Consider the following 27,241-nt stretch of genomic DNA (forward strand, 5'->3'; position numbering starts at 1 on the left):
CCCCGGACAATCACCCTGGAAAGCCCCTGACTGCCTCTGTCCAATTTTGGAGGATTCCTCCTTCCACCTCAGTCCCCTGCACCACAGCATACCAACCCTTATGTGAAGCTCTTCATGGGGCTCTTGAAGGAAGGATGGGAGTGGGGTGATAACCTTCCAATTTACACCCTTCTCCCAGCATTTCTCTGGGTCTAGCCCTAATGTTGTTGTTTTCCTAAATGTTAAATGCACTTAACATAAACGGCATGGCTTTTCTCTCCCAAACCAGAATTGGGTAAACAATCAGGTGCATTCAATGAGACTTTAAAATGACAAATAATTACTATATTGTCCACACTTTTATTTAAAATGTCCAGATCTATTAAAAATGTAGTTAGTATTATCAGAAGGACACCAATTAAATATTATGAATGAGGCTGGGAATACATTTGAGCATACATATTTCTATCTCTCTCTCTTATATATGTTAATGTTTTGAGATGGGAGTAATCAGCCTCCCAAATCTTCCCAGGGCTATGGGAAGACACTGCCTCATCCGTGGTTGCCTATTAACCCGGCTTCGATTTCGGGGCTGGGGGCACTGGCTGCAAAGTCCCCGAGTGAATTTGGCTCTCCTGGACACTGTCTCTCGCGAGCACCCTAATCTCAATTTCCTAAAATGAAAAAATTAGATATAGGATTTGGACATGCTTCAAACAAGAAGGGAGGGAATATTTTTCTAAACAATCCAGCCTCTGAGGTGCTAAAGAAGATTGAGAGGAAGATTTAATCATCTAATTGGTTTGTGGGAATGGGACAGAAAGGGGGGGTGAGGCTTCTTTGCCATTGTACTTTATTTCATTACATTATATTACTGGGCAAAAAAAAACCCTTCAAAAAGGACCATTTTAATTATTTACAACAAGCGAGATTTGAAAGTTTTATATTCATGGATATAATTTGGCTTCAGAATTTTGAACTGTGTGGAAATGAAAATAATATTTAATAAGGCGTTGGATGTTTGGATTGCTTGGAAGAGGATAAAAGGTTCTCCAGAATGTTGATATCGGGGTAGAAGCAGAGCATCGTTAGCCACTGAATGTCTTACTAATGGATTTTGGATGGTTTCCTGGACACTTCTTGCTTTGTGAGGAATGATGCAGCTTTAATTAGGAGGAAATCCGCCATGTTGAGGACTGAGACACTATAAGCCATTGGGGGGGGGGGGGAGCCCTTAACATTTATTATCTCGTTACATGTCTATGTCCAGTCTGACTGGGTAAACCCCCCCCCCCCCCCCCCCGGAAAGGCTGAGGTTAAGCAGCCGGTCTGAAAGAATTGCTGAGCTGTTGCTTAGTTTGGATTTTATCAGAACTGTGTGAGATGGTGACGCCCAGCTGCAATGACTTTTGCATTTGGCATAAGCATCAACGTGCGAGGAGGCACTGCAATTTATGGGAGAATCATCGACATTAAATCCACACAGCAATATATCTTTGCTTGTTTTATCTCGCTTGTCTGAAAAACTCAGAGGCTGTGAAGAAAGAATGAAGGATAGTATCAGAAGGAATTAAGGGAATCATTGGAAATGACTATGGAATGCAAATGAAATTTTATGTTGATCAGAGCTCTTCACGTTTGAAGCATGGGAAGTCAAAAAATTATAATTTGGCAGAATATTCAGATTATTTGATATGTTTATGTATAATTTGGAACATTTAATGTGATTTGATTGGTTTGTTAATGTGAAAAATTTAATAACAATGATTTTTAAATATATATGTTAATGTTTTCTTAACCAGGATGCTGGTTTAATCATAGCCCAGGTTTAAAGTGATTCCACTTTATGGAATCATATGCTTTACATAAAAGACTCCATGGCAAATTCAGAAAGCAATATTGCTGAAGTAAAAAGGTAACATAAAAAGTAGACCATTGAAGATTTAGAAAGGATCAAATAGCAAAAACATACAGAAAGGATAAGAGAATTGAACACTTTTGAGAATTTGGTGAGAAGACACACAGTACAGTACATTCAGCAAAAGTGAATGTTGAGAACAGGACTCCACGGTAGTGCTGTTAACACCAATAAAGACTAAAACTGGATTTCTTATCCTTTCTTTTTAGGTATGTAAAATTGGAGCTTTCGAGTAGTGCTTGAAACAATGTATTGAACAGTAAACAGATTCCTTACATTTTAAAAATAGAATAGAATTTTGCAGTATGTCTGCAGCTTCAGAAAACAAGAGTTAAACTGATATGACCACAGAACACTGACAGGTTGTGATGGGTTCTGATTGCTGCATCATGAAACATTCAAAATGACAATTTGCTGAAGAAGCAAACTGTATTGCTTAAGGAATAAGCATAGCAAAACAATGCAATCTGCAGATGTGTATCCTTCACAGAACAGGTAAACCATACAGATCACCTCTAAGCAAAAATGACATGATGACAACTGAGGCAATCCTACAATTACAAAGCTTTCAAATTGGTAGAGCAGAAAAGATTGCATGCTGTGAAATACTTTTCTTTACATCTCAGTTATTCAATAAACTGCTGAAAACTATACAAAGTATTTTCCTCTTTTAGGAGATTGTTTTAAAAAATACACATACAAATATGACAAAAAATACTGAGTGAGGTCCAAAGTACTTCAGGAAACTGTAGTCTGTGCAATTTATCTTTGATAGTTATATTTGTTATATAACTATCCCCATCAAAGATGGTTGAAAACCACCCATCTGCAGTTTACATGGCTCCAGGATTAGGAACAAGAGGCCAGCGAGCAGACGGTCCTTACCTTCTCATGCACTCCAGGGCTTGTGTGAAGACCTGTGGAGCCATTCCATGTTCATGCTGCAATATTAGACACTGCTCTAGAGTCACTGACATGGCAGTCCTGTCCTTGGCACTTTTACAGCTTGTAAACCGAACACCATTGAGTCTGCGGCAAATCTAGAAAAGACACCATCTATTAACTTCATTGTAAATGGCGTTTCCGTGCGCTGCACTGGTTCACCAGAAGCAGCTTAGTCATGCTGGCCACATGACCTGGAAGCTGTACGCCGGCTCCCTCGGCCAGTAAAGCGAGATGAGCGTGCAACCCCAGAGTCGTCCGCGACTGGACCTAATGGTCAGGGGTCCCTTTACCCTTTACCTTTAATGCTTCAGTGTAATGTAATATCCCCACATTTGGGAGTAATAAGGGGACCCAAGGCTGGGAAAGGTTGCCTTAAGACAGGGAAGGGGACCATGTGGCCCTCCAGTTATTATTGGGCTAAAACTCCCATTAGCCCCAGTCACCATGGGCATTGGTCAAGGATGACCAATTCATTATACACCTTTAGGTGCCAGGCCTTTGGCTGATTGACATTCAATGCCCTTGTAAAATGTGTTGGTGGAATTATTAAGTTGTTTTTTTATTTTGATAGTGTATTTCATGTTTTTATGTTGTGATTTTATACTGTCAACTGCCTGGAGACAAATTTTAATAAATAATAATAATGATGATGATGAAACACTAGTCCAGCAACTTCTAGAGAATCACAGATACCCCATTTCAGCATTAGGTGGGCTATATACCAGCAGGTGAAGAGAAAACAAAGTGGCATTTACTAGTATCTCAGTGCTGTAAATGAACTTTTGGAGGTGGTTGTTCACCTCTGCTCATTTTGCTTGGATGTTTCTATCCTACTGCAGTGGCACACATAGCAAACATGGCAATACACAGGAGATTCTGCCAGTAGGCATGGGTTTTCATGGTCATGCACCCTGGGAAGGAAAGCGATGGCAGCCTTTGCAAGGACAGTGGACTTAGTAAAGCTGCAAACCATTCCATCCTCCAAATGAGCAACAAGTAACTCCCTTTCTCATTCAACAACCTTGGAGACCAGATCCATCTTCCTGGAAAAGCCACCCACCTCACTCCATGCTGCACACCAAGCCAGCAGTAGCTCATAAGGGGTGGACAGAGGCAGTGGTGTCATTCCAGCAGGGCAGGGCAGTAAAAAGGTAAACATGGTGACCTGCACAAACATTGCATATCCATCAAATGTTTGTAGAATAAGATTAATAAATACCTCAGCAGCTTGCCAAAGAATGTCAACATTCTTATTTTTCCTTGCATGTACATTCTGTCCAAGAAACCGTAACAGTTCAGGCAGGCACGTTTGACTACGAGATCGAGGTAGACCTTAAATGAAATAAAGAAAGTGTAAGCATTCCCCATTATCTGTGGTCAGACATGAGAGAAAGGTTTATCAGCACATGCAGATTTATTCAGCTGAATTATACATTTGATCCCTTTCTCCTATTTTTGTGCAGTACCTTAGAAATTTTGTAGAAATGAGCACCCTGAGCCAAATTTGTCACTTAACAGTGAGGTCACATGGCATTTTGTACCCCAGGAATTTAGAATCTGTATACTAATCTAGGAAACTAGATCAAGTAACTGTCCACATGTCACATTTTAAAAATGTGTTTCGCTTAGGGCTACACTATGTAATCAACTAAAAAATCTGTTGAATTGACTAAAAAGCACCCCTAATTAATCAGTTAACAGATTCCCCCCCCCCAAAAAATAGATTTTTAATGCAAGTACTTAGGAAAACTGCAAACAGCAAGCACTTTTTATAAGTTGCCTGCCACAATGCATGTTGTAAGTATGCTGCTTGGTTCAGATGTATTGTTTCACCCACATGCAAATTTATATTGAAAGACTAAGCTTCATATGATAACTGATCACCATTTCCTTAGAAAGCTATCCTATAGACCCTGGAAGAGTCTCAGGATAGAGCAGGATAGAGTACAGAGGGAAGGTCACAGGCAGAGAAGATTATCTGCCCTTGCAAGTCTCTCCATTGAGGGTCAATGGGAAGGGGTGGGGGGGGGTGGAGGGAAGACAACAAGCTGACAAGGAAGAAAAGCACCAGAGAGCGCCATTCTACCATATTCTGTGCTGCTGGCACAAGCCCAGCAAGGCTTTGGATCTGGCATTTTCTCCTCCTGGAATTTACACTTCCCAGTCCATCTGCCCTCCTCCCTTTGGAATGGTCTATTAATCAGGTTCCTTGAAACTTAAGATGGCTTTTAAAAGGATTAGACAAATTAATGGAGGATATAAGACTATCAGTGGCTTGTAGCTATGATGGTTATGCTCTGCAGTCAGAGGCAGTATCCTGCTGAATACCAATTGCTGGAAATGACAGGAGGGGGAGAGTGCTTTTGTGCTCAGGTCCTCCTTGTGGGTTTTCCACAGGCATCTGGTTGGCCACCATGAGAACAAGATGCTGGACTAGCTGGGCCAGTGGCCGGATCCAGCAGCCTCTTCTTATGGAGGAGTAGCCAAGAGGGAATGGGGCTTTTGGGCCAAAAAACAGATCCACACCCCTTTGGTTCTATTTTAAACAGTAACTATATTCCTTTGCTATAACTAACTCAACGGTAGAATCTAGAAAACATACCTGTACTTGGTCCTGCTAACAACAATTCAACCTCAGTTGTCTCAGCTTGCCCTTCTTCTCTTAATTGGCTCTTGAGACATGACATCACTTGAATATATTGAAAAACCATCTCATTTGACTCTTATCTGCTCTTTCATTGTAAGACATAGCTATATTATTCTCTATTAAGGTGAACCTTTATGGTGGAACCAACACCACTTGTGCACACAAGTTCTTCACACCGTCCATATTACACCATCGTAATCAAAATGCCAGTCTGTCATATTTTTATACAGTTAATCATAATTTCCTCTTACTGCGGAAGAACCCTTAAATTAAAATAATCAATTATGCATCCACCATCACTGGTCATGTGGAAGTTTGTTAGTACTATCTTTGGGTGGATGATTGGTCACGTGCATCAGTGGGTACTCCCTGTTGCCACACCCCTACTCCCATTTGCTCCTCAACTGGACCTATTTTGTTTCTGGCAGTTCTGGCAGCAGGCCTGTTTCCACTGATTACTGCATGCTGAAGGCATGTAGGAATTTCAGCAACCTGGTTGGGTAGAGCTAGCATCTCAATATGTGTAGCAGATCACCTAGGAGACACCTACGTACATAATGATTTCTTTAAAAATAATAATAATATGGATGTTTTCCATAAGATCTCTATCAGAATTTCAATACAGCTAAATAGCTATTTTGCACAAAACCTCTGTATTGAGGTTTTTTTTTGTAGGGAAATAGGTGTCCCCCCCCCCCAAATTCAAAAGCCACCATCTTGCTCATTGTGAAACATGGTAACTAGGGTATTGATGGCTCAATCCTCCTTTACTGTGCTTGCCACACACATATCTTGACAAATTATATAATATTAACCCATTTAATTTTGATTTCTTTCTTTCTTTTCAAATTTGAATGTCCAATTGCATCTTATTAATTACCAGTATGTGATTAGGCTCCACGATATAATTTAAGTTCAGGGACAGAAAAATACTAAATTCTCTTACGGGTTTATCAGATGATGACTGCCAAATTTCTTCTGTATACTCACTTTTTAAATAGAATTTTATAACTCAGTTTTCATCATGCTAATTTTATACTCTAGTATAAAATTATACTGTGGCACTGTGGTCTAAGCCACAGAGCCTAGGGCTTGCCGATCAGAAGGTCAGCGGTTCAAATCCCCACGACGGGATGAGCTCCTGTTGCTCATTCCCTGCTCCTGCCAACCTAGCAGTTCGAAAGCACGTCAAAGTGCAAGTAGATAAATAGGTACCGCTCCGGCGCAAAGGTAAACGGCGTTTCCGTGCGCTGCTCTGGTTTGCCAGAAGCAGCTTAGTCATGCTGGCCACATGACCCAGAAGCTGTACGCCGGCTCCCTTGGCCAGTAAAGCGAGATGAGCGCCGCAACCTGAGTCCTCCGCGACTTGACCTAACGGTCAGGGGTACCTTTACCTTTACTTCTAATACACACACATATATATATTAAAGAGATCGTTCTGTTGAGCAAATTGGTTCTGTTATACTAGGCATAATATTCTTTGTGCAGATTGTCATTTTAAGTTCCTACTAACAATCCATTGTTTTTGGATTAGTTCCACTACAGTCATACCTTGTGTTGCGTCTGCTTCATGTTGCATCTTTTCACGTTACATTCTGCGGTAACCCGGAAGTACTGGAATGGGTTACTTCCGGGTTTCGCCGCTCATGCATGCACAGAAGTGCTAAATCACGCTTCGTGTATGCACAGAGGACAAAATTGTACCGCGTGCCTGTGCAGACACAGTGCTTCGAGTTGCGGGCATTTCACATTACGGACAGGGCTCCGGAACGGATCCCGTCTGTAACACGAGGTACCACTGTACTACTGCCCGACAAAAGGCACCCATGCCTATTGTCTCTCTTCAAAAGTATATCTATAGAAAAATGTCCTTTTATTTACAGGTTAGCTTTTGCATCTTTACAGCAAAGTCATGATCTAATGGCCAAATTTATCTCCAATATAATTTCCTCCAAACTGTGTCACTTTGTCAGATACTTTTGAGAATCTAAAAAGGACAACTGCTCCCATTGGAGTGAGGAAGGCTGATTTTTCATTCCCCATAGATCACTGAGTCACCAGGGAGAGGCTGTTGAGAGGCAAGCAGCGGGTGGCAGGTGTGTGAGAGAGTTTGCACTCCTTGTCAACATGTTCCTTTTGCTCTTAAAATCATCCCCTGTGCCAACCCTTCATTTTATCTATGATTGGTTTATGGATTACTACAATGAGTGACTGTGGCCATTGTTTAACTTAAATTTAAGCATATGAGATATGAATATTTGTTAGGCACACTTACAGTCTTCAGGCAAAACTTCTTTGAACTGCTCGAAGTAGGAATTCAACCGCACTAAGCTTTCCATGTTAATCACTTCTTGTAAAGAGGTGTCTCCAAACCTTTAAAAATCAAAGGAGCCACCTTAGCACAAATAAGGTTTCTCTCTCTCATTCACACACATCCTTTCCAAACAAAGAAAGCTAGGAGAACAGCTTCAAGATTTAATATTTTACATTTCATGCTGAAAATGTTATTATAAGACTCTCCTTAAGTATATGACAGACAGTGTGTGAACTACAAATGGTCACCCAAATTTAGGTGCTAATGAAGAGGGGTGATAGGACTAAATGATCAAGGGAACAGCTGATCAATTTAACAACTTACAGCTACTTTCACATAAACCAGGCATATCCAAAGTCCATTTTGGGGGCCTAATTCGGCCCCCACACATGTTCAGATCATCCAATCTGGCCCTCTTTGAAAAAGGTTTGGGCACCCCTGGACGGAGCCAAAGACCAAGGTTTGTCTCAAGCAAACCATAGTTAACACTAACCACAGTGTGCCAGTTCTGGCAATATGGCATGCTGTGCTTAAGGGAAGCTTTCAAACTCCTTTCAGCTGTGCTGGAGAAGTGAAGATGGGAGGACCATGCAAACTTGAGACTTGTTATGGCTCATTTACATCACACTAAGCCATCCCAAACTCTTACATTCTAAGGACCATCAAAACAACCACATTGGCACAATAGTTAAGGCAATTTAAACATGACAAGCATTGGATGCTATTGCAGCAATGTAACCCATGAGAACAGGACTCTGATTAAGTCAAAAGGTAGTAACAGACCTTACATGTTATACAGCAGATGATATATAAAAACATAATACAATATGTATTGTGTTTTTATATATGTGCTGGAAGCTGCCCAGGGTGGCTGGGGAAACCCAGCCAGATGGGCGGGGTATAAATAAATTATTATTATTATTATTACTACTACTACTGTGAAAGTGAACAACCACCTGAGCAACTGAAATAAGCCAATGTTTTAAACTCGCTGTCGCCCAACCTATTCCTGAGCCATTATTTGGATAACCAAGCTGTAGGGAACTAGATTTTACTGGTAAATTAACTTAATATAGTCCCAGGAGGACTGGTGATTTTATCTAACTTTGGCTAAGTGTGATATGTTTTAAAAATAGAATATATTTACTTCTCTGCTAAGGTTTGTTGTTCATTTATCCCCACATTGAAGAGAACGGGCTGAACTCTCAGTAACATGCCACTCTGAATTTCACGGGGCAGTGCATCAAACAAGGTGCCTGGCAGCGGAATTCTCACATTGAACCCATCCCTAAATCAGGGCAAGAAAAAATGAAGTTAAACAAGCAATGCAAATCATAAAGCATTTGAAAAGAACATTCTTTTGAGGCTGAGGAATGTGGTGCTGCACACGAACTTGCAAGTCTACTCAGAAATTGTTGTTGTTGTTGTTGTTGTTGTTGTTATATCATATATATTGCCCTATACCTGGAGGTCTCAGGGCAGTTCTGTATGTACTGTATGTTCAAATTGTCTTTTCTTGCCCTGCCAAACAGCTTTTTGTAATGGCTGTTATTTCTTTCAGCACTCAAGAACTAATGCATCTCAGGTAATTCTGAACAAGTAGGTGAGGAGTCAAACTCAAATGGGCTCAGCTGGTCTCCTCATAATGTTCTCTGTTATACCATCAGTGAAACCCATCTTCTGTCAGTCCTGTTTCTAGAATAAGTTGATTTAGCTCAAAAAAGAAAAACTTCAACCTATTCTGTGGATGCTGTGATTCCTGTGATATTCCTGTGATTCCTGACCAGTGTGCTCTTATTTTAAGGACAGAATAGAGTTCCTGCTCATACAACTGTATGTGCATTGGGTTCTCTTTATGTGATCAGGAACCCTAAAAGCAGGGATTCTGGTAGTATTTAGAGTAGAGCTTTCCAAACTGTGTCACTGCAGTGTGTAGGTATGCTGTGTGAGTTTAACCTCTGTTTGCTACTAAAACTAAATTACTGTGTTGCCAATTTGCGCATGTCTAAAAAGTGTGTCACCAACATGAAATGTCTGGAAAGATCTGATTTAGAGGGCAATAATAATAGTTGACTTTTATATAGCACTTTCAAATGTTCAAAGCGCTTTACCTGCATTATCCAGCTTTAATCCTAACAACCACCCTATAAGGTAAGTTATGTATAGCTATACACACAGGGCCTCTATGCTTACCTTTGAAAAAAGAGAAAAGTATATGCATAGAACAAGAGTGGGACTTGCTCCCGCCACCTTTCCCCATAGTTATTCCATATATTAGTCACCCAAAGAAGGCTAATATCTTCCACTTTCAGGGAATGGAACAGAAAGGAATTTTTTTAGACCACATCTGCAGTATTTTGAGTGAAAAGAGAAGACCAATCACAAAGGCAAGAACAAAATAATTGCATTCTGGAGTAGGAAATGGCCGCTTCATGTTCTTATGAATATGAACATTCTGTGCCCATGTTGAAAAACTTGACTTTTCTCCTCAAAATAATATTAAGCAGGTCAGTTTTGTGTCACACTTTGTATATATCTTAACAAATATTTGGGTTAAACACCACACCAAAGATCATCTCTGAGATATTCTTTTAAAAAATAATGGAAATATAGCCTAATTTAGTCAAGCAGGTTAAGGTTAAAGGTTTAGGGCCATTCCATAGAACCAGCTCAAAAAGTGTTTCTATATTGGATCACTATGCATTTGCCCAGATCTTTACTTTTCTTTGTGCCATTCAAGTGTCCTAGCTGAAGCAAAACTTTCTTTCACTTCTCTTTCCCCATTCCCCTGCCCTTTTTCTTTACCGATTTCCTGTAATGACTGGTAGCATGTCAGCAGATGCATTTGATGTGGCCTGAGTTACTTTAAACGTTACATTTCTCAAGTCCATTATCCCAACACTCATATCCTCTAGCATTGCCAGCTCTTCACCTAAACAAAGAAAATATGAATGGGATTATAAGTCATACTTTTAATATATATAAAAAGCTATTGCCAACTGACTTGAATTCAGACACCCTAGTATTAAAAAGAAAATGTGTTGTGTAACATATGTGATTTCCTGATTTTACACAACCCCACATGAAATGACTCTTGTTAAACTCCTGAATCCTCTCAACCTCAGCTGGGTTGCAAAAATTAATACACATTAATTACAGGTTGAAAATTTGCCGCATGTGGTTTTGCTGAAGACAGAAAACATAAGCAATCAATGCTTTTACAGATGTGCCCATATACTTAAATGTTCTTAGGTGAAAGCTCACAAAAATGTGGCTCATCAAAATAATAATTTTGCAGACATGGTTTTTAAGCATGAAATTTTGGCAGAAACACAAAAAAGCAGGGAAATTTAAGCTTTACAATTTTATGAAATAAATTTGGGTTTGAAATTGTTAGACATTTTTATGCTAGCCACCTTTATTCAATCTAGTAATTTTTATTGGTTTCAATTGAACTTGATACTTTGAACCTTATTTTTTACCAGTCACAGGGCCCATTTGTGGAATGACTTCCCATCTGATGCAACAGTAATCTCATTTAGGCATCTAATATAAGTTCAATAGTTCTCTGAAGCTTTTGCTGGCTACTATTGCAGTAACTGTTTAACATGTTTTACCTGGACGTATAGATGACAATGAATTTATTATTTTACTGTATTTTTAGTGATTTTTTTGTTATGAACCCTCTTATATTTTTATGAAAGGGGATATAAAAATACTTTAAATAAAATTTAACAACTCTATAAACAACAGCCTTTCTAACTTGGGAATTCTGGTGAAAAGCAATTCCGGAGAATACTCATATGAATGTTTGCAAAATAAATAAATAATAGTTTGGACAATTTGCTCAAGAACAGCCCCCTCGTTGTACTTTTAAGGAAGGACACAATCATAAGTATGCCCAGCAGTGTTTAAACCTGAAGAGTAGGCAACCTTTTTGAAAATTTCCACCATTTCAAAACTGGTTTCTGATGTGGTATAATCAAAACCTACGGTATATAGTTGCTTCATAAAAACCAAAAGCTGGTTGCTCACTATTTTGTATTTTGACCAAGGTCTTCACACATCTAGTTTCAGTTATGTACCAAATACCACATTACAACATAGCTTTGTTCTAAACTTCTTTTTGTTGCTGATCAACAAGACATTTCTAACCCTCCGCATGCACCTTGCCAACACCCTGCAGTGAATGAAGTTCAGTAAGTCGTAAAAGGATATGACATGCTTGCCCCAGCAAGTTTTTTACCATAAGTGCTCAGAAGGCTTTCAAACTGTGCCAGCAGACCAATGGTGTAGAGCTGCCTCAGAAATCCATTATCATGCAGGCAGTTCCTCAGCTTGATAATGAAGCCACAAATAAGGGCTGTGAGCTGTGTAAGAGAGTAGAGAAATGAAGTAACTGAAGACTCATGAAGAGACCTTCCAAAACCCTCATGCCAGAGGTAGGACACCAGTCACCCACTCCCTAATTTTAAAGAAGGATCTGTATACCTAACTTCATTGGCTCCTTTTAATGTGCTTTAAATGAGAAGATGGTTAAAAAAGGAAGAATTTTGAGGATGGAATATCGACACCTCTGGAGTCCTATACTGATTTGGAAACAGAAGCTCCGCTTGGCAAGAAAATTCTCCCACTGCCCAGGTGAAAATGCCCATAGGATGCTGAAATAAATAGATGTATTTCTACCTTTTAAGCAGAGTACTAATAGAGTTATGTAATAATGCTATACCACATTGGAGACAGGGAGAACTAATGCTGGATGTGCCAGCACTGCCACATCTGCCCTAAATGCCCCCCCTTTAACTATGCATCCCAGGTAAAGCACTGTCCCTTTTTAACTTTGGGAAGAAAACTTGAGGGTCTTTAAAAAATAGTTAGTGTGCATGCACATACAAAACAATGCACCAGTTTCCCTTCCATCCTCTCCCACCCCCACTAATGACCAATCCAGATAGCAAATGCTGCAAATCGTGTTTGGATTTTGTAAAAGTATAATGAGATTAAATGTCCTAATGAAGGTTAGATCCAGCTACCTGCCCCCCTGTATTAAAACATTCTCTAGTTTAAAAGAATCTAGGCCCAGGAGAGATTGCAGCCAAAGCTGCTGAAGTGGGTGGGTGGGGGGAATTGTTCAGAAATGTGTAGTACCGGTAATTCTTACTGCTTCCAAATATACTCTTCCATTTTTTAAAAAAGATACCCAAAGTCTAATGTATGAATTCTACTTTCTTGCTTACAGTTTGGCAAAAGACAACATCCCGTCGGTACTGAAGGCTCAAGCAAAGAGCTATTGTAGGGGCACTATCTTGCATCAAGAGAAAGACCATCGCTTTCTTTGCCTTGTCACTCATCATGGCTACGCATTCTGTGAGTGTTGTCAGCAATGGGTAAAGGGCCTCACTCCATTCACCTGTAGTTTTCAAAAGTAAGGAGGAGGCAATTAATGGCAATATATAATTTTTTAAATAAAAATACTCAAAAAGAAACAGCTTTTAAGAAACATACTAACGCATCTTAAAGGCCTGGTATGGATTTAAGGCTGCATATCTCTTAGCCATGGTTGAGTCATTGGAAGTAGGCCCATTGCCTACGCATGCCTTTACTCTCCATTGTCCGAACTGGCTGTAGTGCAACATTACATCTATGCCAATGCTAACCAAGGTTCGATTTTAACCACTTTGAAATCAGGATTTGAAACTGATTTGCAAAACCTGTTTAAAGCTAACCTTGGTAAGTCATGTGCCTATGTAATGCTACACCATGTGTAAGAGACGGGGGAATTTGCATCAAAGAATAGAGTTAAACTTAGTTCTAGAGAATAGTTACATCCACACTGGGACAAAGTAGAAGAGTCTTATTGCCATAAATTGAACCCTCTGGCCCTGTTAGAATGTAACAGTAAGCCATTGTCTGAAATAACCTATGGTTTATTATGAATGTGCAGCATTCTGGTACAAGCTGCTCTGCTCGAAGCAAGTACTCTCTGTTCCTTGACAGCCATTCAAATGAAGGGCAGTTATGGAAAGTTGTTTTTAGAACACCATAAAGTACTGTGGTATCTTAAACCTGTGTCCCATCCCACACACACACACACACACGGAAAGTTATTTGGCCCTATGCTTCAGAACACAGCTGGATTCATTTAACAGTAGGAAAGCTGTGGGAATTATAGTTTAGCCAGGCGTTGGCATACCACGCCGCTCTTGTCTAGATAGAATAATTAGAATTATTAATATACAGTGTTGGCATACCACACTAAATTAGGTAAGCTACAGAGCTTCATTTGGCATACCATTTGGCTCTGTGGGCACCAAGTTGGGAAACACATGTTTAGGCAGAGCAGGAGAACAAAGGAATAGGTGGAAAAGTACTGGGGATCATGAGGTGTTTAGAGGAGGGGGTGAGTGATAGAGCTGTAAGCATGCATCAGGTCACGGGAGGAAAAGGTGTGTTATTAGGAGGGGCTTTCCATATTTGGTATCAGAAGGCACACCTTTCCTTATTTGGTCTTTGGAGTTCTCTGTGTATGTTAATGGTTAACTTAGCTGTGAGTTTTCAATAAAAGGAGCCCCCTAGAATGCTCTGGGCGGCCTTCCCTTCACATCATCCTGTTCATCGCGTCAGTTAATTTCCCACGATCAACAATATCTAATATTGGTTTTAATATCTAATATTCCATAACAACAGAAAGCTGCTCTTTATGATAGTTTTTCCAAAATAATCTGGTACTCTAAGATTATGCAATGTAAAATAAAGGAGGTTCTATTGATGTATTTGCTATGGAGTGCTTTTTGTAGACAATTTTTAAAAAAGGAACAATGGATAGTTTATCTGGCACAGCCATTTTCAGGGTAGAAATTACAAAATATTTCTAAATAGCCAAGTTAAATAGACAAAAACTAAAAATAATTATAGTAAGTATTCAGTTTATACAGTGGAAACAAATGGAAACTTAAAAAACAATCTACACACAAACCCTAACACATTCTAATTCTTTTTATCTAAAAAAAACACATTAAGAGAATTCTGGCCCCTACTCCCCACAAGTTCTGTAATATGCTATCAAGTGGCTCATGTCTCTTCTTTCAAGATCAGCCAGCATGGCACAAGGGATAATGTGTTGGGTTTAGATGGCCAGGTTCAAATTCTGGCTTAGTCTAGGGCAAGTCACATGCTCCCAGCCTCATCTGCTTCCCAGCATTATTTTAAAGGGGGAAACAAAACAAGCATTACTCAGCATTTTGTACCCACCCAGTAAAGAACCACAGAATACTAACACACACACACCCCAAAAATGGAAGGTGGTTCAATGTAGCCTCTGACCAAATGGGTTAAAACCAGTTTTACCAGCACTCTGCATACATACACAAAAAGAGGCAACACCTGTGACTGCCTTCCAGCATATTTTTAAAAATGTCTTCCTGCCACATAATTACTGTGTGTTGAAATTTATTGGCAAGGAAGGCCAGTTTGCACCTACTAACCTAACAGCAAACATACTTTTATTCACGTAGCAGTACCCAAATTAGCATCAGCAAAAGTCATTTGTGTTAAATGCACAGAAAACCTTTTTCTTCTGCAGTTTTCAGAAGCAAATACTGTGAATGGAGGGGAGAAAACACACATACCTGGGCCAGACTCTTCAGGAGTGGGACTGCAATCTGCACAAAAATGGAGGTGCAACATGCATGATTAAGGGGAAGCAACACATTTTAAACATAGGCAACTGAAATGCTTAGTACAGAAGTTCTCAAACTTTTTTTTTTTTTTGCAGTGGCACACCACAGACAGACTGTACCACTGATCACCTCTTCTCCTGATTGTGCCAGCATAAAATACTCTACAACCACTTGTGCTTGGTACAACAAGCTGTTATAAATTATTTTTAGCACTGGAAACTAGGAGGAGAAGTGAGCACAACAACAGGAGAAAAATAGATCTCTGTAGTCTGCTTGAAACAGCTGTATGTGAGCCACAGACAACACAGTTTGAGAACCACTAGCTTAATGACTTGCATTAAAAGCAGCTAAATAGAATAGCAGAACACTGGCAAGAGTTTTAGGGTGCATTACGTAACCCTAATACACACATGTGGCATTTTAGGTGTACAGCTAAGATACTTTACATGTGCACCTGAAACTGTAAAGTGTGAATATGAGAAACTTGTTTGCAAATGCACATTTTTTTTTTTTATAGACTAGCTCACCAAGGAACACAGACTAAGCACAGCTCCTTCAGGATCATTCAAATATTCAGTGACAAGTTTGAATTTGTGCCATACAGTGTATGAAACAGAGGTGAGGGTTATTACACAATATCTAGGTCATATTTTTAGGACCCAGAGTGCCCAAAATTAAGGCTGGATCCAATTCCCACTGAAATGAATGGAAGAGATGCTATCAACTAGAACTGGAAGATCATGTCTCACAGATTATTTTGCCAAGCACACAACAGGGTAGTATGAACAAATGTCAGTTTTGTTCTGCCATATCCTCCCACCAAAACCACAAGGTGCCTTTTAAGATCCCCCCCCCCCAATTTAAAACAGTTTGGGGGTTTGGAAAAGAAGAAAGGGAAGCTGCCTCTTGGGCATTCACTTTCAGCCATTCTCGTACCAAGCTAACTTTTTAAACAGCAGTTAGAGGAAAACTAATGAATGACGGGATGCTACCAGAAACTGCTTATGTTGAAGTTGCACAAACAGTAGGTGTTTGAACTGTACCAAGCTGGTCCTGGGTGAATTGGGACGTGTTCTCTAAGAGCACTAATCTGAGAGCTCTATTCTTCCATTTCCTCTCTTAGGCTCCTTGTATTTCTCCAAACCTATTTATAACATGGGTATAGGATTCACTCACATGACAACTGATTTCTTAAACAAAGCATCTCTTTTCAAAAGCATTATTGATCTCATACTTCTTCCATTCAAATCAGAAGGCCATTTGCTGTAAACAACAGCTTTTTCAATCTGCACTGGCTTTCTTTCAAATTATAATATGCTTCTCTCCATCTAATCACATGGCCAAAACTCAAATCAGAACAGACTACGATCATTGCGAAAAATAATTTCCCTCATTTACTACTCTTTAAATTGGCTGACTACCTGTCTCATTTCACATTTCAAATATAAGTCACTTCATCGTTTTTCAGTCATTACATGTGCTTTCTTTTCTCTCTCTTTCTACTCTGATCCATTGTCATTCCCTAGCTCATTTTTCAGGCTGCATCTTTAAGCCATTGCCAGGGACTAGGTTTGTTTTTAACTTGTATAGTGTCTAGCACATCAGGCATGCTATAAATAATAAAGTTAAAAACATCCTGTTTTCAACACGTTCCACATGAAGCCGTTCTAGCATCTCAGTATGCCTTTGACTGCAAATTAAACTACTTGGAATTGAAAACAGTGCACCTCTGTGCATGTAAACATAAAAGCGACGATGCACAGCTTGAGCTGAGCACAACGGCAAGCATTGAAACATGTTGATCCATGATTTCAATGGTTCTCAGCCAATACATTATCAGAAAACATTTGATGAATTGAGAGAGAATGTTTGCCACATACAAAAATTATAAAGTGCTGTGCTGTATAATAGATACTGGCTGCACTGAGTGAAATCCATTTCTTAATCACTCAGATGTGAAAGTTCTTTAGCAATTACTTGATTCAGACAATCTATCTTCCCCACACATATTTTCACACAGCTTATTAAAAATGAAGCTTTAAATTCAGTCTGCAAACAGTTGAAAGGCATTGGTTTTCATGTTATCTAAGTTATTTCATAGGGATCAATACACTCAGTTCTTCATCCTGGTATCTTGCTAATTCTTAACAACATATGGAATGAATAACTAGAAACACAGAAAAACTATAGGTTATGAAGCTTGACAAATCATACACAACTAGTTCTGCACCTAATAAGTTAAAAGAAAAAATATATTATTTCATGAGACAGCATTTTACTCTGTTTAAAAATATTGTACCTCAGAAATATTAATTATGAAATGACTGTGTGAAATCACAAATACAAATTTGTTGTGAAGACACATAATGAAAATACAGTATGAGAAAGGTAGTTTTCAGTTGCCTTCTCATACGAATTGTTGTATGAATTGTTTTGAAATGTCATACAAGAACACAGACTGTTCTCAGTCCTAAGAAAGAAACTATTGAGTTCTAACATATCCTTCAATGTAACACAACTCTACACACTGTGATCGGCATGGGATGGGGTGGAGGAATCAGTTACACATTTGTTACAGAAACAGGTGTAACACGTGTATACTTTAAAAAAATATCTGTGTATGTTTGGAAATACCATTTCTCTACCTATTTACAAGCCAACAAATCAAAGCACAAGAGGGAAATATTATGCCCTAGCAGGATTTCCCAAGCTTGGGCCTCTAGCTGTTTTTGGACTACAAATCCCATCATTCCTGACCACTGGTTCTGCTAGCTAGGGATGATGGGAGTTATAGTCCAAAAACAGCTGGAGACCAACTTTGGGAAACTCAGGCCTAGAGGTTCAACAACGTCACCTAAATATATGCTCAGTTTGCAAATTCCCACACTCCTGATGGGGCCTAGTTGTGTAGTCACAATGAGGTACATGAGAAGTGTTCTAAGAGTCACCATACTCTGACAAATATACAGGAATGAGGACAACAGAGAATGCCCCACTATCAGCTGGGTGAAACAGAAGAATCCAATTGAGGCTACAACAGCCTGAACTGCAGGGACCAGATGTACAGAAAGAGTACACAGTATATAATTTTCTGAACTGTGAGCAAAGAGTATGAACTATGAACCAGAAGTCCTCAATACAAATACAAATTAGCAATATATAGAACTAAACAGAAAATGCTGTTAAGCAATTTTGCCAAAGCCCCAAAGCAGAATCCAGAAGTTTCTCACAACTCCTCACATTGTCATTGCTTTAGCGCCTACTTCACTTCAACAAAACAGCCACCCAAGCTCTACTCACTCCTCTGGCTTTTCTTGTGCAGACCTTCCCTGTTTGACTTGTTGATCTTATTTAGAAACATCCTAGTAGCGGAAGGGCCTATGCAGAGGAGACCTTAATCCACATGTTTCAGGAGAAACATGAGTAGCGTCTTGAAATAAATCTAAGGGGAAATGGCTCCCACCTCTCTCCTGTAGCATACATTTTGGCCACGTTCAGATGACCAGATCTCAGCTCAATATACCAAGATATGCACAAGTTTCATGCACCCGCACACAATCCCTTTGCTCCAGCTTCCTTTCACTGCACAAGCAAGCATGCCAGAAAACCAGTTAACCAGCCACACATGCCTGCCAGACTGGAAACAATGGTTAACAGCTTCCAAACAAGTGTGGACCTGGATGCCATTTTTAAACGATGGCTCCCTCTCAGGCCTTGTTTGAAAGCTACTCAGCATAGATACAGAACCTGCTTCTTATGCCAACATTAACTGCAGCTTCCTGGCTGGCTTCCTCAATAATGCTTCAAAGGAGGAGCACAGTGCAGGTGTGTGAAGCTTGTTGAGCTGAGATTGATTGTCTAAATGCAGCCACTTACTCATAAACACCACATGGAGCACGATGGAGAAAAGGGTAAGAAATATGCCAAAGCGGAGGAGCAGCAGGAAGAAGCTATGGCTGTCATACGCACTTGTGTCTTGGGGACAATGGCATGCAGAGGATGATATGGATGAAGATGATGGGGATGATGAAGATGATGAAGATGATGAGGTGTGTGGCTTTATCCAGTACGCACGGGTATCCCGTTTACCTTTCTTGCTAGAACAGCTGGTGTCACACTGGAAAACATCTTCACAGCTATCACTATGTAAACGTTCTTTCTGGAGGAGTTTGTCCACCCTCTGGATAATGCATTCAAGACTTTTGTCAACATTCGCCCAGACTTTTTCCTGGGAAGGAATGAAAAACAAATGGACTAACTAAAGACTCCTGTAATTTTAACATGTTTACATCATTCTGATCTCACTGCAGGAAGGATCTTAGGTCAAAATAGCAGTTGAAGAAGCCCAAAGTAGAAGAGCAAACTTATCAACACAATGGGCTCAGTCACAATATTATCTTTCAGGATAATGTTTTCCATTTGTTATGAGGGTGTATTTTATAGGCTCTCCCTGTAAGATGCTCAATGATTGTGCTTAACCACATATTCCACTGGCATATGGCTAGCCTCTTCTAGCCATTTTAACTTTGCAACGGAATTAAAAAACAGTCACCATCAGTTTCTGGTTGGATGAAACTGCACAGTTTGATTCAAGTCCTACAAGATGTTACAACATCCTTTACTTTCCACTATATACAGGTGAATCTCAAAAAATTAGAATATCATGGAAAAGTTCATTTATTTCAGTAACTCAACTTAAAAGGTGAAACTAATATATGAGATAAGACTCATGACATGCAAAGCAAGATATGTCAAGCCTTTATTTGTTATAATTGTGATGATTATGGCGTACAGCTGATGAAAACCCCAAATTCACAATCTCAGAAAATTAGAATATTGTGAAAAGGAGCCTTTAAATGGTCTCTCAGTCTGGCTCAGTAGAAATCAGAATCATGGGGAAGGCTGCTGACTTGACAGTTGTGCAGAAAAAAATCATTGAGACCCTCCATAAGGAGGGAAAGCCTCAAAAGGTAATTGCAGAAGAAGTTGGATGTTCCCAAAGTGCTGTATCAAAGCACATTAATGGAAAGTTATGCGGAAGGGGAAAGTGTGGAAGATAAAGGTGCACAAGCAGCAGGGATGACTGCAGCCTGGAGAGGATTGTCAGGAAAAGTCCATTCAAACGTGTTGGGGACTTTCACAAGGAGTGGACTGAGGCTAGAGTTAGTGCATCAAGAGCCACCACACACAGACGAATCCTGGAGATGGACTTCAAATGTCATATTCCTCTTGTCAAGCCACTCCTGAACAAGAAACAACGCCAGAAGCGTCTTACCTGGGCTAAAGAAAAAAAAGAACTGGTCTGTTGCTCAGTGGTCCCAAGTCCTCTTTTCTGATGAGAGAAACTTGCATTTCATTTGGAAACCAAGGACCCAGAGTCTGGAGGAAGAATGGGGAGGCACACAATGCCAGATGCTTGAAGTCCAGTGTGAAGTTTCCACAGTCTGTTTTGATTTGGGGAGCCATGTCATCTGCTGGTGTTGGTCCACTGTGCTTCATTAAGTCCAAGGTCAATGCAGCCATCTACCAGGAGATTTTGGAGCACTTCATGCTTCCTTCCGCAGACGAGCTTTATGGGGATGCTGACTTCATTTTCCAGCAGGACTTGGCACCTGCCCACACTGCCAAAAGTACCAAAACCTGGTTCAGTGCCCATGGGATTACTGTGCTTGATTGGCCAGCAAACTCGCCTGACCTGAACCCCATAGAGAATCTATGGGGCATTGCCAAGAGAAAGATGAGAGACATGAGACTGAGCAATACAGAAGAGCTGAAGGCCGCTATTGAAGCATCCTGGTCTTCTATAACACCTCAGCAGTGCCACAGGATGATAGCATCCATGCCACGCCGCATTGAGGCAGTAATTGATGCAAAAGGGGCCCAAACCAAGTACTGAGTACATATGCATGCTTCTACCTTTCAGAGGTCCATTCTTGTTCTATTTGTAATCCTTGTTTTATTGATTTCATTTAATATTCTAATTTTCTGAGATTTTGAATTTGGGGTTTTCATCAGCTGTATGCCATAATCATCACAATTATAACAAATAAAGGCTTGACATATCTCGCTTTGCATGTCATGAGTATCTCATATATTAGTTTCACCTTTTAAGTTGAATTACTGAAATAAATGAACTTTTCCACAATATTCTAATTTTTTGAGTTTCACCTGTATATAAAAAATAAGTATAGCATCACATCACCGGGGAAGTTAGAAAACTTGTTTAGATATTGTTGCTCCCATTTTTACAGGCAGTTCAAAAGAGATTAAATCCATTAAATAATGCATATCATTTTCTTTCTCATACCAATATAAACAAGGGCTTCAAATTCTGATTATATTTTGGTGGAAAAACTGATTGGGGAATGGCCTTCATGACACCATTTTTCATTGCTCCTAACAAGAATATCAGTTAATATCATTTATCAGTTATAAAGCTGATGGCTGACTAGTTGAAGAGCCTTCCAATAGTAGATGCTAGTCTTCAGATTTTGCTTTCCAGAGAAAATGTGCCTATAACCACTTTCCCCAAAAATTTCCCCCACTGACCACTTCAGAATTGCTGAGATTCTTGGCAGACCAATTTATACCTTTTCTGCAGCAACTGTAGTGCACTGTGCTAGATGTTGTATGATTTATAATTGTAATTCTGTTGCTTTTATTTCTTATATATATATTACTGAAATCAATTTAAATTCCACAGGATTCAAATTTCAAAACAATAAAATACGGTATTATTATTTAATGTGATGGATGTGCCACCTTCCGTTTTCAACCACAGAAACAAACACACAGTGTCTTCACCTGAGTGAAGTTCATGGATCCCTGGTGATCCCTGGACTACAGTTTAAAACCCAAGTCTACAGAATGGAGAGATGTAATATAACTATACCACATAAGCTTTCAGCAGCAAGACTTCTAATAGAAACTGAATCCCAGGTCAACAAACCTACCCATTCTTCTTCATGCCAGTCCACTTGTAGAGAAGATCGGCTATTTCTTCCTGTCCACCTGGCCACCAGCGTATCTTGGTCATTCCTCAGCACCACTTGCTCTTCCTCTACAGAGGTTGGAGAGGCCTTTGAAGCTATATAATCTGGTCTTGCAGCATTCAGCGCATGTATTGAATTTGCCAGCAGTTTGCAGTCGCAGACAGTGACAAGCTGCCGTGTCTAGAAAGGATCGAAACAACGTCTTTTGCAACTCTTCTACATTCCATATTCCATCATGAATTCAGGAACTGCAGAGGAACCACTAACATTGCCTTGCTATTCAAACAGGATAGCCAAGGAAGCCTTCTCAGTATATTGAGAGAGACCACAATGGGACATAGGGACTCTTGGTCATACCCGTACCTTATCTGCCAGAATGGCAAGTGTTCTTTCAAGCCCATTGGCGGATCTGTCCTTGGCAGCTCTGGAGAGTCTTTCTGCGTAGTAACTAACTTGAGTTTTCAGGGTATTGATCTGTGCAATAATCTCCTTTGCTCGGATAATATCTTGTGGTATGTACACTATTGACTGGGTATTGGTCGAAGCGCTGGGGATGGGGTGGAAAAAGGGATAATTTTAAAATAAAAATCAATCCAACAGATTAGCACTGCAATTCCATTCCTTTTTCATGCTGAAAAAGGAGAAAGCACAGGCAAACAGTTCCTCCCAATTAACTAGCAAGCATGAAGAGACCGAGAGGTGCTACAAGGACTCGTGTTCAGACTACCACCCAGGCCCAACTCTGCCTGTAATGAAAGCACTTGGGTGGCAACATATGCTGTGCATGCCAAGTGACTGCTCATAACTTCCACAGGGACAGGATATGGCAATCACTTAATGAGGATTTAAAGGGTCTCCAAATACCTCCATTTGGTAGGCTTCGATGTCCTCTGGGCAGCTCACAGTTACTAGAACTTACTATCACTACTTCATAAATACTGTAAAGCAAAACTATTTCTGCTCTTTGACCCAGAATTGACCGTCAGTCCTTACCATGATACGGTCTTCTCTGTGCATGCAAAGATGACATCAGGTAAGAGTTGAGCTCCCCCTAGTGGTTGAGGGAGGAAAACACTGTTCAATTTCTGCCTTCAACCAACTCAAAAGACTTCAGCTGATGCCTGGTGTCATTTTACATACACAAGAGGATAGTGAAGCTTTGCTTGGCCCCATGTTCAGTCTTCCTCACCAGTTTGCATTCATTTAAGCCTGAGTCTCAAACCTGCACTGCCTGTGGCCAGCCAAGGCAGACTCCACCAGCCAAGTGCTGTATGGTCTGACATCTGATTGCCACCCTCACTGTTTTTGCAGTCCCAAACATGTTGCAAAACCAGGATGTTATTCTTACCCCTAACCCTCTACCATATATTGCTGATGCAACTACAGAGCTCCCATAATCCCTGTCCCTTGACCATGTTAGCTGGGGCTGATGGGAGTTGTAGTCCTACAACATCTAGGAAGGTCACAGGTTCCTCACTCCTGTTCTAGAGCAAAAATGTGTGGGAGTGTACTATACTGACACAATGCCTAGTTGAAAATAAGATCCTATCATGTGGGTATGTAATCCTAAAGGTGCATCATTATTTTTTTTTCCAAAACAACAGCTCTTCCACACGGGAAACAAACTGGTTCTGAAACCAGATCAGGTTTTCAGAGTGAGGTGCCAACATGGAACAGGGCTGGTAATGTTGGACACCACTTTTGGGGAGTGTGGCTGTTGTACACATCATTTGTTTAGACAAAATGGATCTAGAATTCCTAACTTTGCAGGATCAAAGGTCTTAAAAACTACTGACTGGGAACAATGTGTTTACTGAAACTGTTAGCAATGGTCATAGCAATTGGGTCATTTATGGCGCTTGACCAGCTATTTCAAGGGCAGCAGCCTTTATCAAACACTGTTAGGCATGTTTAAATCTACTGATTCAAAATAGCTTTAGCATGCCTCTTTTATTGGATTTTTGCCAGGGTTCCCTGTTTCTATATGGGACAGCTGTTTAAAAATCTCTGCACCATCTCAATAGTCACATCCAACTATCCAGAGTTATTAACTGTTTTTCTTACAATAAGGGAGATATCATGCAGAAGAATTAGGATATAATTGGCAGCACAGTCCATGCAGCCTGTTGAGTCTCATATTAAAAGAAGGGAAGCAAATCTATTGCCAAACAAGAGGAAATAAATCATTTGATGGTATGAAGTTCACAGGCAACAAACTACTATCTGCAGTTATTCTCCCAAATAAACAGCTATCAGCCTTCACTGGCAACTTGAAATTCAAAGCCCAAATAATCTAACCAATTTTCATACATTTGTGGATGCATAAAAAGAGTGACCAATATAACGTAAAAGGTTCATGTCATACTCTATTTTCAGTTTCTAACAAAAATGGTCTCTTAAAGTTGAAGCATTCCAATTAAATTGGCTCCCAATGTTCTAGCAACCAAACTTAGTCTGTGTTAGCTGTTCATTAAGAAGGCAAATAATGCAGATGACAAGATCAAATTAAATCATGCAACATACCCCAGTAAACAACCACATTAACTGAACGAAGCAAAATTAGCAAAAGCAAATGCAAAGTATTAAAAGGGGGGGGCATCTCTGTACATAAACGCATTAACTTTTGTTAAAAAAGGAAAAGATCAAACAGGAAAGCTCTATCTCCAAACTGAGAAACAGAAAACTCACCAACATTCCTCATAACTGCTAAAAAAATAAAACCAAATGAATGTTAGCCATTATTTGTTAGCAGATACCAAAAGCAAAAAACAAAGCAAAGCAACATTAGATAAACAATGTTAGTTGTTTTAAATATTTTTTTACAATAATGTTTGCTTATGTCATTAAAATTGTAAGCAAAACAAAATCATAGTCAATGCAGAATGGTTTATGACTTGCAACCCATTCCATAGATTTCTGGCTGCATCAGCACAATGGGTGCTACATGCGACACAAGGAGCTCAAATGCAAAATGCACAAATAATACTGCAATCGGGCAGCATAACACAAATCTATGGGCTGGGATCAAAGAACCACACAATTTACTTTGCACAGATTGGGGGGGGGAGTGTTTAAGAGTTCATGTTTCTCATTAATCATCAGCCTCCCACCCAAAATACCAAACTGGTTTGGCAATGAAGGAACCTTTAGAAGCAGATTCTGATATGGCACAAGTGTCTGCTATCCAGAGAGGTGGAAGGAGTTAAAAAAGAACTGCCCTGAAGATTAGTTCTTTCAATCCTAACCCAAGTTTGGGTTGCTTAATAGCTTGGGGTGGATATATAGGTACATTTTGGTTTCTCATTTTTCCAGTAATAAGTTCGGATTTCCACATCATGAAAATTTATCAGTATTTTAGTATGTATTCTCCTTATATTCAGATTTATGTATGCATTTTCCCTTAACACACATTTTTGCAAGCAATCTCCTCTAATGTAATGCAGCTTTGTGTATGTTCACTCATATATGCATTTTTATACACAGTTCACTTTGATACATTTTTGTTATGAGAACTGCACTGTAATATTAGATCAAATTCCAAAGGATAGCTGTGTTTTGGTTTCTGTTATTGTTCTGGGAAGTGTAAATTACTCAACAATTCCCCTCATCACTATTAATAACCCTTATGCAGACCTCACAACACCCCACCCCCCTCCTTGCTGTGACCAGGGGACTTCTAGCAGGCAGGGAGACAGGAAGGACTGGAGATATTATAGAGGAGGAGAAATAAAGGAGGAGCAGCAAGCTCAACGAGCTTCGCTGCTTCCTTCCACCACTATTCATGCAACGTTTCCACAACATATTAAACATCAAAAAATTTAGAGGACTGCAGCACCCATGTTCTTTCCAGGTACCAACAGAGCCAGCAGGAAGAATATTTCTATTTACTGGACCACCATCTGCTGGTTAAAAACTTTACCTGATGTGGCAGTGACAACAAGTCACTTAAAACCAACAGAGATCAAATAATTGTTGTTTAGTGTGGACCTTTGCTACATATATTTTTCTCCATACAAATATGTTTTTGCAAAATACAACATCAAGTAATAGTAGTGATACAACAGCTAGTACAGACATCTGGTATGTTCCCCAAAAGCCAGTCCTCTACCAGGAATTCCAGCTATGATAAAAACATGGGTCTAACAGTAGCACAATCGGGTGGGGTGGGGAGATGGTTGTAAGGTGCATGTTTATATGAAATGTCTTCCAAAGTGGTTTCAAGTAGAGTGGCTCTCTAAAAGGAAATTTTTTGCATGTATTCCTCACGTGCAGATGTCATCTTTCTGGGTGACTGGTTTACCACTCAACCATTTAAACCTGAAAGGGTGGAAATGGCACAAATAGTGTCTTTCTAGCTTAAAAAACAGGCAAAACTAAAAGCCAGCCCACCCAGCTGCTGTCCTCCTTCCTCCCTGGTTTTGACTGTGGGGACCACAAGACAACAAGGATGGAATCTGCATCTCCATGCTGCATCTGAGACACTTCCGTCCAGCTTAAGAAACTGCTATGATACGCGTTTTGACATTTTCCAAGTACCTTTTCCCCCTTCAGGCATGTATAGACTCAACCTTTTGTATTATAGTGTAGACAGGGAGCAATGTCAGAACTGTGGCAATTCCAGTATGCCAGTTTACTTGCAGTTCCCTCTGGGAATTGAGCATCTCATCTAAGGATTAAGATTTACATTCCGTATTTTAAATTTTATAGCGACAACACAGTAAGTTGAAGTGTAAATCACTCCTATCTCTTCTGCCTTCCATACAAGCC

General features: G+C 39.9%; 1 protein-coding gene and 1 long non-coding RNA gene across 18 annotated transcripts in view; one reads left to right on the plus strand and one right to left on the minus strand.

Moving 5' to 3' along the window:
• Nucleotides 1-27,241, minus strand: part of INPP4A (inositol polyphosphate-4-phosphatase type I A) — a 94,616-nt gene that overhangs the window by 7,483 nt on the left and 59,892 nt on the right. For 3 of the 17 annotated variants that reach the window (XM_033147547.1, XM_033147545.1, XM_033147548.1), the window contains 12 exons: nucleotides 22,838-23,021; nucleotides 22,436-22,654; nucleotides 19,452-19,710; nucleotides 15,432-15,464; nucleotides 13,041-13,213; nucleotides 12,050-12,173; nucleotides 10,609-10,735; nucleotides 8,951-9,091; nucleotides 7,765-7,862; nucleotides 5,445-5,531; nucleotides 4,062-4,174; nucleotides 2,783-2,937 (listed from right to left, as the gene is read on the minus strand). In XM_033147547.1, the coding sequence (XP_033003438.1) occupies nucleotides 2,783-2,937; nucleotides 4,062-4,174; nucleotides 5,445-5,531; nucleotides 7,765-7,862; nucleotides 8,951-9,091; nucleotides 10,609-10,735; nucleotides 12,050-12,173; nucleotides 13,041-13,213; nucleotides 15,432-15,464; nucleotides 19,452-19,710; nucleotides 22,436-22,654; nucleotides 22,838-23,021 (1,713 nt within the window). Of the gene's footprint in view, nucleotides 1-2,782; nucleotides 2,938-4,061; nucleotides 4,175-5,444; nucleotides 5,532-7,764; nucleotides 7,863-8,950; nucleotides 9,092-10,608; nucleotides 10,736-12,049; nucleotides 12,174-13,040; nucleotides 13,214-15,431; nucleotides 15,465-19,451; nucleotides 19,711-22,435; nucleotides 22,655-22,837; nucleotides 23,022-25,162; nucleotides 25,181-27,241 lie in introns of all 17 variants that reach the window. The other 14 variants (XM_033147552.1, XM_033147555.1, XM_033147549.1 and 11 more) reach the window with 8 other exon arrangements.
• Nucleotides 11,894-13,228, plus strand: LOC117045951. Its single transcript, XR_004426490.1, has 2 exons — nucleotides 11,894-12,002; nucleotides 13,043-13,228. It is a non-coding gene; the product is annotated as an uncharacterized LOC117045951 (long non-coding RNA).

The sequence above is a fragment of the Lacerta agilis genome, chromosome 4 (assembly GCF_009819535.1).
Source record: "Lacerta agilis isolate rLacAgi1 chromosome 4, rLacAgi1.pri, whole genome shotgun sequence".
Classification (NCBI taxonomy): Eukaryota; Metazoa; Chordata; class Lepidosauria; order Squamata; family Lacertidae; genus Lacerta; species Lacerta agilis.